Genomic DNA, 12725 nt, shown 5'->3' on the forward strand with positions numbered 1-12725 from the left:
CTTGGAACATTTACAATTTTAATGGGAGACAGAGAAATCACTAGCTTCTTATCTTTTACAATTTGTTTCTTCTGCTATCCAGTGGTGACTTTACTTGAGCACAAAAACTGCTTAACTACACAAATAAGTCATGGGAATCAAAACACATAGAGAAAGGATAGTTCAAACTAAGTTTGTAAATTACTTCTGTATTGCAAAGGCTGTATTAGCTCCTGCAATTTCTGAAGCAACTACAGAGGATGCTCTATATTATGGCACTTATTTCATGACTGTTTTATACTTTGCTACAGATCTTGCATCTCCTTGATACTTCCACCTACGTCCTAATACCCACTATACATATGGTAGCCCCTTGCTTCTCTGCAAATGAGGAAATTCCAAACCCACCCCCACCTCCTTCCCCTCAACCCTCACACTGCCCCAGAATAATAACCTTTTCTTCAGGCAAAAGGGGTTGCAGATGGGGATAAGAAAGGGGATCAAGATTAAACTTGTTACAGGATTGTCATCCTACATTTATTCAATATTTCACTTTCTTAGGCTTCCCTTTTCAGTTTTCCTTAATGACTTTGACTTTTGTTCCCCAAGTGCAAATACAAACCCCAGATGTTTAAAATTCAAAACACTCTGGCAATTTTCACCAAGACTTTATTATTATACATTAGTAGAGATTTAGGTAAGACAAATGCTTGCATCATTGTTTTACTTTCGTGGATCCATTTTTTCCCATCTCACCCACCACAATCCAGTTCTGAAAGCAGGTTTTAGAGTTCCTGGAGAGATTCCATGTTATGAATTCTACCTTTTGTATACAATAGGTATTTCAGTCTGTCCAAGTAAGTAAAACTCCACCTGGAAAAGCAAATACACTATATGGCAAATAATAAAAAAAGAGATGCTTAACACTAAATTTCTGAAGTAGTCTATGTGCTATACAAGGTTAAATAACTTTAAAGTCAAAACCAAAAATCATTGGACCCAAAGTCAAAACCAAAACTCATCTGCACCACTGCTCCTTGTACTTGCTCTCTCTCTGCTCTTTAACCGCAGCATGTCCATGACGCTGCGTGCGTATATGTCTCGCAAATTAACATTGATATTTGAATCGCTGGATGAGTTCTTCATGAGCTTCTTTAAAGCTTCACGCTGCCGAAGAGCGGCTTCTTTTATCTTCAGTGTAAAGTAACAGGCAGAAAACCGGTCATTTATTATAGCTATTGGTAAAGCCAAAACCAGTATTCCTGATAGTATACACATAAAGGCTACTACCTTACCAATGGTAGTGTCTGGTCTAATGTCACCATAACCAACTGTTGTCATGGAAGTTGTTGCCCACCACCAAGCACCAGGTACGCTTGTGAAAGTTGTGCCTGGCACACCTTGCTCAACAAAGTATTCCACAGTGGAAAATATAGAGATTCCTACAGAGAGGAAAAGAAGCAGAAGGCCAACCTCCTCATAGCACTGAGCAATAGTCATCCCAAGAGACCGCAAGCCTGAAAGACAAGAAATGCTGTCAGTAGGTTGATTCGTGTAGCTGTCATCACAACTTTGCAAAACTTAAAGGCTGACTGCTTTATGCTTTCTTTGAATGCTGGTGAACATGTCTTGAGAATTACAGACTCAGTAAGATTGGAAAACACCTCCAAGATCATCGAGTCCAACCTTTAACTGAATACCAGCTTGTCAACTAAACCATAGCACCAAGTGACCCATCCAGCTGTTTCATGAACACTTCCAGGATTGTGACTCCACTACCTCCCTGAGCAGCCCATTTCAATGCTTAACCACCCTTTCCATGAAGAAATGCTTGATGTCCAACCAGAACATCCCCTGGCACAGCCTGAGGCTGTTTACTCTTTTCCTGTTGCTTGATGCCTGGGAGGAGAGGCTGATCCCACCTGGCTACACCCTCCTTTCAGGTATTTGTAGAGAGCAGTAAGGTTCTCACTGACCCTCCTTTTCTCCAGGCTAAACAACCCCAGCTCCCTCAGCCACTCCTCATATGATTTACCCTCTCAATGCTTCACCAGTTTCATTGCCCTTCTCTGGACAGGCTCCAGCACCTCAATGTCTTTCTTGTCATGAGGGGCCCAGAACTGGACACAGGATTTGAGGTGCAGCCTCCCAGTGCTGAGTACAGGGTGATAAATAGCTTCCCTAGTCCATGCGGCCACACTGTCCAGGCCACAATGGCATTGGCCTTTGTTGACACTCAGGCACAGCTAGCTCAGCAGCATACCCAGATCCTTTTCCACTGGGCAGCTTTCCAGCCACTCTGCCCCCAGCCTGTAGCACTGCATGGGGTTGTTGTGACCCAAGTGCAGAACCCAGCACTTTCCTTTAAAGAACCTCATACTGTTGGTCTCAGGCCATCTATCCAGCCTGTCCAGATCCCTTTGCAGAACCCTCCTATCCTCCAGTGGATCAACTCTTCCACCCAAGTTGGTGTCATCTACAAACTGACTGAAGGTACAATTCAATTCCCTCATCCAGATCATCAGTAAAGATATTAAACAGGACTGGCTCCAATACTGAGCATCGGGGACCTCACTAGTGACTGGTCACCAACTGGATGTGGCACCATCCACTAACACTCCCTGGGGCCAGTCCTCCAGCCAGTTTTATCCCCAGCAAACAGTGCATCTGTTCAGGCCACAGGCTCTCAGTTTCTCCAGGGGAGTGCTGTGGGAGACCATGTCAGAGACTTTACTGAAGTCCAAGTAGACAACATTCATAACCTTTCCCATATCCACCAGCCTGGCCATGTGGTCATAAAAGATCAGGATGCTCAAGCCTTGGCTGAATTGTCTGTTCCTAAACCCACAGTGGCTGGGCCTGATCCCCTGGTTGTCCTGTACAGGCTGTGTGATCACACTGAAAATGATCTGTCCCATAATCTTCCCCAGCACCAAGGTGAAAGCTGTAGTTCCCTGGATTCTCCTTCTGATCCTTCTTGTAGATGGGCATTACATTTTCCAACTTCCAGTTACCTGAGACAACCTGGTTAATGAAGGCTGATAATAAATGATGGTGAACAGCTTGACAAGCTTTTCTGCCAGCTCCCTAATCACCCTAGGGGGAGTCCCACGTGGCCCCATAGACCTGTGAGTGTCTAAGTGGCACAGCAGGTGACTAACTACATCCTCTTGGACGGCAAGGGGGCTATTCTGCTTCCGGTTCCTGTCTACCAGCTCAGGGGGCTGGTTGCCATGAGGATACCGTCTCTCTGTTAAACAATGAGGAAAGGAAGGTATTAAGTACCCCAGCCGCCTTCTCATCCTTGATGATAACGTTCCCCTCCACATCCAATAAAGGACAGAGATTTTCCTTGGCCCTCCTTTTGTTGGTATTTATAAAGCCACTTTTTATTACCTTTCACAGTGGTGGCCAGATTGAGTTCTAGCTGAGCTTTTGCTTTTCTGATTTTCTCTCTACATGACCTAATGAAATCCTTTTCCTCTTCCTGACTTCCTTTCCTTCTTCCAAAGGTCATAAACTCTCTTTTCTTCTCTGAGTTCTGGCAGAAGCTCCCTGTTCATCCACGCTGCCCTTCTTCCTCCCTGGCTTGTCTTTAGGCACATAGGGACAGCCTGCTCCTGAGACTTTAAAATTTCTTTCTAAAAGCATCCTGCCATTTTGGATCACTCTGGTTTTACGGGCTGTTTCCAAAGGGACTCTCTGAACCACTGTCCTGAACAGGCTAAATCCTGCCCTCTGGAAATCCAAGTGAGAGGTTTTGTTGACCTCTTTACTCATTTCATCATTAATTGAAAACTCTCTCATTTCATGGTCACCATCTCCCACCAGCACTTCTGCTGGTTTAATGAGGCACCGACCCTGGGAGGCTGAAAAGAGGTGCTGCTCTAAACACTACTGGGAAAAAGTGATTTAAAGAAATAAATCACCATGTCAGACTGAACCTCTGACATCATCTCTTATTTTCTTAACACAGAGCGCAGAAATCCTCCTCATTATGATCTGAACTATGTACACATATAACTTAGACAAACTAAACTATCTTGATTTATTAATTAAGAGAAGATCTAGCACTATTCTAAACTACTTAAAAACACACTAAAAGCACCTGCTTTATACTTGGAGCCTGAATACACCAAGCCTCTGTTTTACAGCCACTGTCTTTTTTTTCTCTTGGACCAAGGAGCCCTTAGTTACCAAATTTGTGTTGCCATGTGAATGCTTAGACCCCAGTACAGTTTACTCAATAACTTTTTCTTTAAGGACTGTTTTCAATCCTTTTATAGTTGTCACAGACTCTCTTCAACCCTTCTTTCCTCCCCAAAACCCTATCATTATCTTGTATCTGTAGACATCAAAACAAATACAGTTTTCCAGTAACAGCTGCACTTGTGCCAAACTCAAGATAGCAAAGCCTTTCAATGCAAGCATGGAATCCTGTTAATTGACTGATGTACTACATCAGTCCTTTTACCCACGAGCTGCACAGGGAGTTCAGGACCACTCTCTGTAACTCCCTATATTCCTGTTAGAGCTGCTGCTTCAAGGCTAGACTGCCCCACAAAGCAAGCAGGAAAGTATTCCAAAAATAGTACAATGGATAAACATTGCACGCATAAACAAAGAAGGAAGATAACAGGGTATCAATTCAGCTGAGACACATAGGAGACTGAAACTATCTTTTGAATCACTTTGGATTAGTTTTTAACACTGTTCTTTAAAAATGTGAGATGTTTTCTCTAATAAATGAGAAAAACATAATGCTTATGAATTACCCTTCATGGGTATACTTCTCACTAAACTCATGTTTGCAAAACAGCTTACTGAGGCTCTGCCCCTGCTTGCAGACTTCATATGCTCATAAGTGTTATAAGCAATTTGATTTTTCCACAGTCTCAAACTACAAGATGTTAAAATTTCTTGGTTTTGGCTCGTTCTATTCCCCTGCAGGTCTAATGGCTTTTAAAGGTTTATGTACAGCAAACGATGGAAGTACACAGCAGAGTTCGAAGGCAATGTTGGGGTTTTCTTCCAATGCTATCTACTACCAACTCCAGTAAAGAACTTACCCATATTGAGGTCTTACTGTAACTATGATCTGAAGAATGTTTATTACAATGATATAGATTAAATCTTTAACACAAGGGGAGTAAGATGTATCAGTGCAATCTTTTCTCTGTCAATATGACTGCCTCCATATTTTGGAAACACTACTATCATCAGCGCAAAAGCTCTGTGAGATAATTGCAAGGACTCAGATCAAATTCTCATCTTCCAAGGAAGATACTGTGATCCCTTGCCCTGTAAAACTTCCTACTGAACGAGGCAGAAGAGTAAATCCATTCAGGTGAGCTAGGAAGAAGGTACAGTTTATTATTAACCCTGTAGCACTTTTTTTTCAAAGCATAAATGAATACTATACAAGCCAGGGTTTGCACCTTATGATGCATCTTTAGAGTATTATAGCTAAAAAAAAAAGCAACTTTCACACAAAATAGATAAAGTAAGGAGGAACAGAACAGTAACTGTTGACTCTTTGTATCACAATGATGATATTCTCATTTTTCCTATGATCAGTTATTCTAACTGTTCAGGGTCTGATTTTTTCTTTTTATTATTCTTAGTTCTAGTATACTCATCTAAAATTAAGATATAATTCTCCACATCTTTAGATGAAGTCAGGAGACATTTTAAAGCAAATCTATGAATCAGAGAAATTACTGGATTCCACAGCTCATTCCAAGCGGAGTTAGTTGGTGTAATGACATGTATAAAGTATACTACTGTATTACTTTCTACCTTTTAAAAATGTCTCTGAGCCCTGGCACATGGTCAAACTAGGGCTGCTCCAGCACAGACACCTCAGCAAGTCTTACAGCTTCTCATGAGAATTCCTTGCCAGGAGTTGTGACAGCTTGGTTACTCATGCTTGGAAGGTGCTAAGGTGCTGTAACAGAGTTGGTGTGAGGCTGGCAAGGAGCCCCATCCCTGGAAGGAGGAAGGGGAAACACTTCTGCCATGCAGGTCAAGTTCTATCTCTCTTTTGTCCAAAGTGACTTGGCAATACAAGCTGATATTCAGGAGCTTCGATTTATACAGCATTTAAATAACCCTAAAGTTTTGACACAAAAAGTGCTGAAGTTTCAACTTTTCATGACTCCAGAGGCATGACAGCCTGAAATATGCTATGGTCTTCTCTCAAATATACGCTCATTCCCATCACAAGTAAGACGCTCATGCCCTACTTCTCCTCAAGAAGTCCCTCTGTGCATGCCTCCCAGAGGGGACCAGCAAGGCTTCACAGAAAACATGGCCCCAGGAGGAAGGCAACAGCTGAGGAGCATCTGAGAACATGAAAAATGAAGCTCCAGTTCTCATCTATTCTTGAAGCTACTAAAATCCATACTTTAGCTATATTGGAGAGTAGTCTTGCCCTCTAGCTACACATTTTATGGATTGAGGTACTACTGATTTCTCAGTGGTTCCTCAGTGAAGTATAGTACTTTGTATAAGTAACTACACACTCACATCAGTCTAGCCTGAGTGTTTCTAGGCATCACATCCCTCCAGTGAGCTGGCTTCAGCTTCCAAAGGGGCAGAAATTAATTTTTTAATTTCTTTTTCATTCCTGTCCTTGTCCCACAGGAAGGGTTAAGTTGCTACTTCTTGAAAGTGAAGAAAAGAACTCATGTTTTTCACCTCACTCATTTCTGCCTCTGACAGCAGGGCCAGGCTGCTGCTGTGATCCCAGCTTTGCTACGGCTCTGCACAGTACCGCAGAGATGTTTTCCTTGTGGCTGTGAACACCCCTGCTTGGTGAAAGAGAAGCTGCTGCCTGCAGACACAAATCTTCTGCTCTTGCATTCATCTTGCCACATGAAACAACTGAGCAGTGCCTGAAGCTTTGTCTGGTCTGAGAGTGTAGGAATTGGAGAGAAGCTTCACTGGAAGGCAGCTGTCAGATCCCAGGCAAGAGAGCAGAGGAGTTTGAAGAGCCACCCCTGAACAGTGAGGTTTATCAGGGCTGCCTAGGTACATGCAAGGAGGATGGTCTCTATGTATGATAAACATGGCGCTCATCTTGCATTAGGAGCTGTGGTAAAGGATGTATCAAGAAGCACATTAACAAACTTCTTCAGAGAGAAGATCAGAACAGGGAGTTTCTACACTTTAATTATACAAATTTGATTTACCATTCTGGACCTAAGTGGGCACCAACTGACCTACCAAAGAAACAACACAATGATGGTAACACTGCTCCGAGTGGTTTAAATTGAGACATGTATTGCTTCTTGTACATTGAAACCAGCATTTTGATTCCAGTAAAAAGAAGAAAGCACACCTCCAGATCAGTATACTACATTTTTATATAATTAATTCACTTCTACCTAACATGGTATTATTAAATTCCATGTCACTCAATATTGTGACATAAGCTGTGGTAAATACTGAATAATTAACTTAAGAATAAATAGAGCTAAGTGTTTAGACCATCCTTGAAGTATGTATACCTGAAGTTAGCAGTTACACAAATATCTGAAACATCTGATTTCAAGTAGATAGAAAGAGCCACAAAACTGAGTGGCAGAATGAACACGTTCATTCTGTAACAGTAAAATGCAATAAACTGGAAACTTTTTAACTAGAAACAATATACTTTTGAATGACCATTTTATTAGTCAGCACAAAAGTGCCCTGATGAGATCAAATATTTTTCTTATTTTCAAAACACAGTTAGAGAGGATTGCATTCACATTACAACTACCATCAAAACTGAGTAAAAGCCTTTCTTGCAAAAAACCTCTACCAAACCCTGCAAAAACTTATAACGAAGGAAAACTAACACATTGCCAGACTGAATCATTCTAAGTTTTCTCTCAACTGCTTTCTAAGGGACTGTAGAGGCATAATCTAGGGTAGAGAGTAAGATTAACATACTTCCCAAACCACTCTGATTATGCTTATGAGTAGCATCAAAGCTACTCCCTGCCACTGGCAGGCAGGTTTGCTACCCTTCAGTGGGAACAAAAGAAGACACATTCTGCTGCTGTGAGCACACTATAGCTCCTGCTGAATTAGGGCCAGTTCACAGAGAGGGCTCTCCAAAAATATGGACAGGCATCAAACCATTCCTGCTTCATGTCTGGAAATCCTGGAAGGGCACATTAGATGCATTTTAAGAACAATCACTACTGTCTTCAGAACAGGCTAGTATTGCAGGACAGAGACTATGACTTACTATGACAATCTAATCTTTCAAAGCTCTGAGTGTTGGCTGAACACTTCTCCTGTCAAACTCAGCACCATATTCTTCACTGATTTAAGTGGGAACATAATCAAATAATTTTGAAAATGCCAAGACAGCTTTTATTCTTTCATATAGCCAGGCATGCACATGCCATGAAGTAGTAATAAAATCAGGGGAAACACAAGTGGAAATTCAAGACTTTTCGATCAATTCCAGCTTCCTCTGATAAATTCCCACTGGAAAATATTAACTTTTATGCCTTTCTTTCACCAAAGAGAGTGAACAAGATGGTTCACAGAAATGCGTTTCGCCTTCTACCCCACCCCTGCTTGCTGTTCCTGCATCTGTCGGGAGTGCCTGGACACTCAGGGCCTCACACCAATTGGTGAACGCTGGCTGAACCTGGAACTGCTGATCTGTGTTGCACCTAGGTTCCACTGCCTAAGCCGCCCCAAGATGGGTTCCAAATACCACGGGAATACTGGTGGGTTCAATGGGGCCAGAGAGCCCCTCAACCCATCACCTGCAAAGATTCAGCTTTAAACAGTTTCCTTGACACATTCTCCACTGTGGTTGTTTTCAGGATCTATGACGTGGACAAAATCATCATATATTTCTTTGCATATACTTTTAAACAAGCCAAATTGTGACAGCTGTCATTAGTGGGCCTTGGACAATACAAAAAGTGTGGGCTGATGATCTTTGCTTCTTGCCTAATAAAATCAACTCAAATATGTTTTAAAATTCATTGCACTGTGAATGACTGGTGGATGATTTACAAAATGCACCTTTGAGGTCTGTTTTTGTAAATGTTCAATGCACACAATATAAAAGGCTTTATGAAGAGCAAAAATTTTTCTGAGAAGGCCCTTGTCACTCAGTTATAATGTTCAAAAGTAAGATTTTCACAAGCCATTACTTTTAACAGATTGTGTAAAAAAGCTTTGGCAGAAATGCACACAAAATGGAGGACTGTGCCCAGGGACAACTGTTGCAGGCAGTGAAACTGAGAAGTACCATAGCCATGGCCAAATGTACCTGTTGAATGTCTTCCCAGCTTCAGCATTCGCAGGGCTCTGAGCAGTCTCAGCACTTGGACAATGCGCCCCACGTTCTCCAGTTCCTGCGAGCTCTCACCACCACACAGGCTCTCCACCAGCAGGGTGATATAGAAAGGCAAAATAGCAAGGAGGTCTATGATGTTTGCCACACTCCTTAGGAAGTGACACCGATCTCGTGCACATAGGAGCCTCAGGACAAACTCCGCCGTGAACCATGCAATGCACAGGTACTCTAGGGCATCCAGCAGTGGTGGGGCCAGCCAGCTGAGCTCTACCGAAATCAAGGCCATGTTGGCAATGGACACAACAACAAAAACCATGGACAATGTGCCGAAAGTCCTAGCTGCCGCAGAGGAGCCAGGCTTTTCCAAAACTTCCCAAAGTTTCTGTCTGACATTGGGACAGAGGCTACCAGAAAAATCCTCTTCTTCATCTTGGGCATCCAGTTCTTCTGCATCTTTCTTGATGTCTAAGGCTTCACTCAGCTCCTTTCTCCTGAAGTACCTGCCCAGGAACACCCCCCCAAGAGATTTTTAACACCCATATGCAAATGCTTGTCTTATCATTTACTATGCAAGTTGTATGAATACACATTAAAATTTATCTTATGTGAGTTCAGAAAACCCTAATATCAAGCATATGGCTTTTATTAATTCAGCCCCTGCAGCATGTTTCCACTGACCTGATATACTTCTATTCCTCCATTTCCCATCAGTGACACATTCTATATACAGAGTAATTTTACTGATAGCAATTTATTTATATGGATCATGTTGACCACAGTAGGATCTGCTGCACGACTAACATGAATTCTAGGAAACAATCCTGGCACAACCAGATGCGCTGTTTTTAAACAGTTCTCAATTTGATTAATTATATTGCATTTTTATTACACTGAACCGTATTTGCAATAGTAAAACTGAAGGCATAATAAAAGCCATACAGTTCACGGGTGAACTTCTGATCAATACACACTAAGATGACAAAGTACCTTTCTTTGTTTAAATATATGGGCTCTCACACAAAGTGGACAAGCATTTGTACTGAGTAAAACTTACAGACTGTAAATATATAGAGTGTTTTGTCAGAGCAAGAGTATATTTACAGTGGAATTTTGTGAAACACAAGCATACTCAAAGTAAACACAGAAAAAAAATTTTTCTTTCCCATCTTTCTTTTTGACTGCTGCAAAGCTCAAGCCTTAAACAAAGGGTTTATGCAATTTTGCCTCCAGTACAGTTAGTCCTGCATATGTCAAAGAGATCTGTAGCTCCGTGTATCACCAAAGTAGTAGGAGCTTTCAGTTACACCTACCAGAGAAGGAAGAAAGAGATGAAAGCTAGGCTCCAACTTTCTCAGCTGAAGAACTGAACCATACTAGGGCAGGATAACTCCTATCCTCCATCCTTTTGGGATGGGATTACTTCTTTGTTTCCTTCTAATACTTTTGACATAACTGCTATAAATAAATAGCAGTTACACTCTTTAGAAAATTCGTTTCTTCAATACTAAAAAACCCAAACCAGCTAACATTAAATATGGTGGAAAAAATTAACTGCAAATAGAATTAACAGAAACATCCTGGGGGTGGTTCAGTCAAAACCCACCTCATTCCTAAAGTGCCCGCTATAATTTGTCTCCAGCGAGCCATGTTCCCGCTGCTCCTGCCCCCTCCCTGTAAGCTGCTACATCCACGTGCGATGCTTCCTTTCATGGCTCCTCCTGGAGCCATGCCACCCACACTCAGCCTGGCAGGTGACCAACCCCCCCTTCTGCCTCTACAGCTTGGATTTGGAAATCCTTCAAAATTGAAGTGCAGGTGGGCAGGATCCTAACACTCCCAGCATCGTGCCTGACTCCACATCTAATCCCTCTATGATAACCTCAAACTGAATGATTGAAGAGGCATCTCTCCTTTCACAACCTTTTTTCATCTCTGGCATTGTCCTTTTAAACATTTTGAGCTTCCAGGGACAGTCTGAAGCCACTATAGGACATTCCAGACCCTGTTCCTGTCTCACTATCCTGCCCTCACCAACAACCTTTCCCACAGCAAATGTTAACCGTGACCTCACTCAACATATCTTCTCCCATTCCTGACACCTATCCACTGCTAGAGCAGCACTTGGGGCTCAACTCACACAACTTTTCCAAATGCCCTGCTACCTCACCTATCCCCACTGCTGCACCTCTCACCTGAGTGTTCCTGAATGCAAGTCATTGCTGAACTCACCTAGCCCACAATCCCGGAAGCCTCATCTTCCCACAACTCACCGGTCTCTGCAGCAGGAATCAATGCTGAGCTCATCCAAACCCCAGTACTGGATCTCTTGCAGGAAAGAGAGTGCACAAAGCTGCTCCATGACATGTAGCCTCCCTGTCTGGTAGTAATTCAGGATGTAGTGAAATGCCTGTGAGCTCCGGTCAAAGAAATACTCATTCTCCACAAGGTTGGCATCATCACAAAGCTCAAGGAGGCCAGAAGCCACATCCCGGGCAGCAGAGACCACTACTGCCAGTTTGCCAAGACGGGTGTCAGGGTAGCAAGACAAAGTTTGCTGGGACATCACAAAGCGGCTGCCTCCGACATTGATAGTAAAGCAGTCCAGAGAGGGGATGACCCTCTGGATCAGGGGTCCCTGATCTTCCTCACTGGAGAAAACACTGGAGTCCAACGAGCCCAGGGATGTGCTACTCCCTGGTTCCTCCAAGGATGCTTGGGAAGAAAGAGACATGCAGCAGGGAGGCGACTTCATCCTGTAGCTGCCAGCAGCAGCCCACACTCTCCTGGATCAAAACCACAACACGGCTGCAGAGAAGCCTGCCCCGCCTGTGGGGCGGCCGAGCCAGGCTGGGAATGCTGACTCCGGCTGCTGCCCCAGGCACCCCGCAGCGTCCCCGCTGCCTCCGGGCGGTGCCTCCAGCTGGGCGGAGGTCAGGCGGGCGTTGCACAGCCCAGCGCCGCCCGCACCCGCGAGGATGCTGAAGGAGCCACGGTACCTGAGGCGGCGTCACCTCGTGCTGTCCGCACCGGCACCATCCGCCCGCGACGGCCCCTCCGCTTCAGAGCTCATCTCCAGCCGCTGGGTCGGGGTAGGGGAAACCAACCGGGACGACACAACACGGAACACCGGCTTCAGCGGCGACTCCGGGAGCGCCCCGACAGCAGCCCGAGCGGCCGCGCCGCCGGCCAGTCCGTCCCCTCCCGCCCTGCGCTCGAACTTCGGCCGGGGCTGCTGCGGCCGGAGCCGAGCCCCGCGCCGCTCGCTCCCCGCCGGGGCAGCCGCCGCGAACCGGGCGCCTGGGCAGGGCTGCCTCCCCCGGCCCGCCCGGCCGCTCCCCGCCCCCGGCCCGCCTCACCTGCCCGCCGCCCGGATGCGCCGCCCCCGGCCGGCTGCCTCCGCTCGCTCTCCCGGTTCCACACCTCTGGGCAGCGC

The 12725-nt window shown here is 44.4% G+C and overlaps 1 protein-coding gene across 2 annotated transcripts; it reads right to left on the reverse strand.

Annotated features, from left to right (window-relative positions):
• Nucleotides 1-631: 631 nt before the first annotated feature.
• Nucleotides 632-12450, reverse strand: KCNV1 (potassium voltage-gated channel modifier subfamily V member 1). Of its 2 annotated transcripts, XM_048286992.1 has the most exons (4): nt 12289-12450; nt 11563-12075; nt 9266-9792; nt 632-1496 (listed from the first exon to the last, which is right to left on the reverse strand). In XM_048286992.1, exons 2-4 carry the CDS (start codon nt 12042-12044, stop codon nt 985-987), a joined length of 1521 nt encoding a protein of 506 aa, XP_048142949.1. In that variant the 5' UTR covers nt 12045-12075; nt 12289-12450; the 3' UTR covers nt 632-984. The 2 variants fall into 2 exon arrangements, with proteins under 2 accessions (XP_048142949.1, XP_048142948.1); XM_048286991.1 differs by having other exon boundaries at nt 11563-12450.
• Between the last annotated feature and the right edge of the window lie 275 nt (nt 12451-12725).

This window comes from Corvus hawaiiensis, chromosome 26 (genome assembly GCF_020740725.1).
Source record: "Corvus hawaiiensis isolate bCorHaw1 chromosome 26, bCorHaw1.pri.cur, whole genome shotgun sequence".
Classification (NCBI taxonomy): Eukaryota; Metazoa; Chordata; class Aves; order Passeriformes; family Corvidae; genus Corvus; species Corvus hawaiiensis.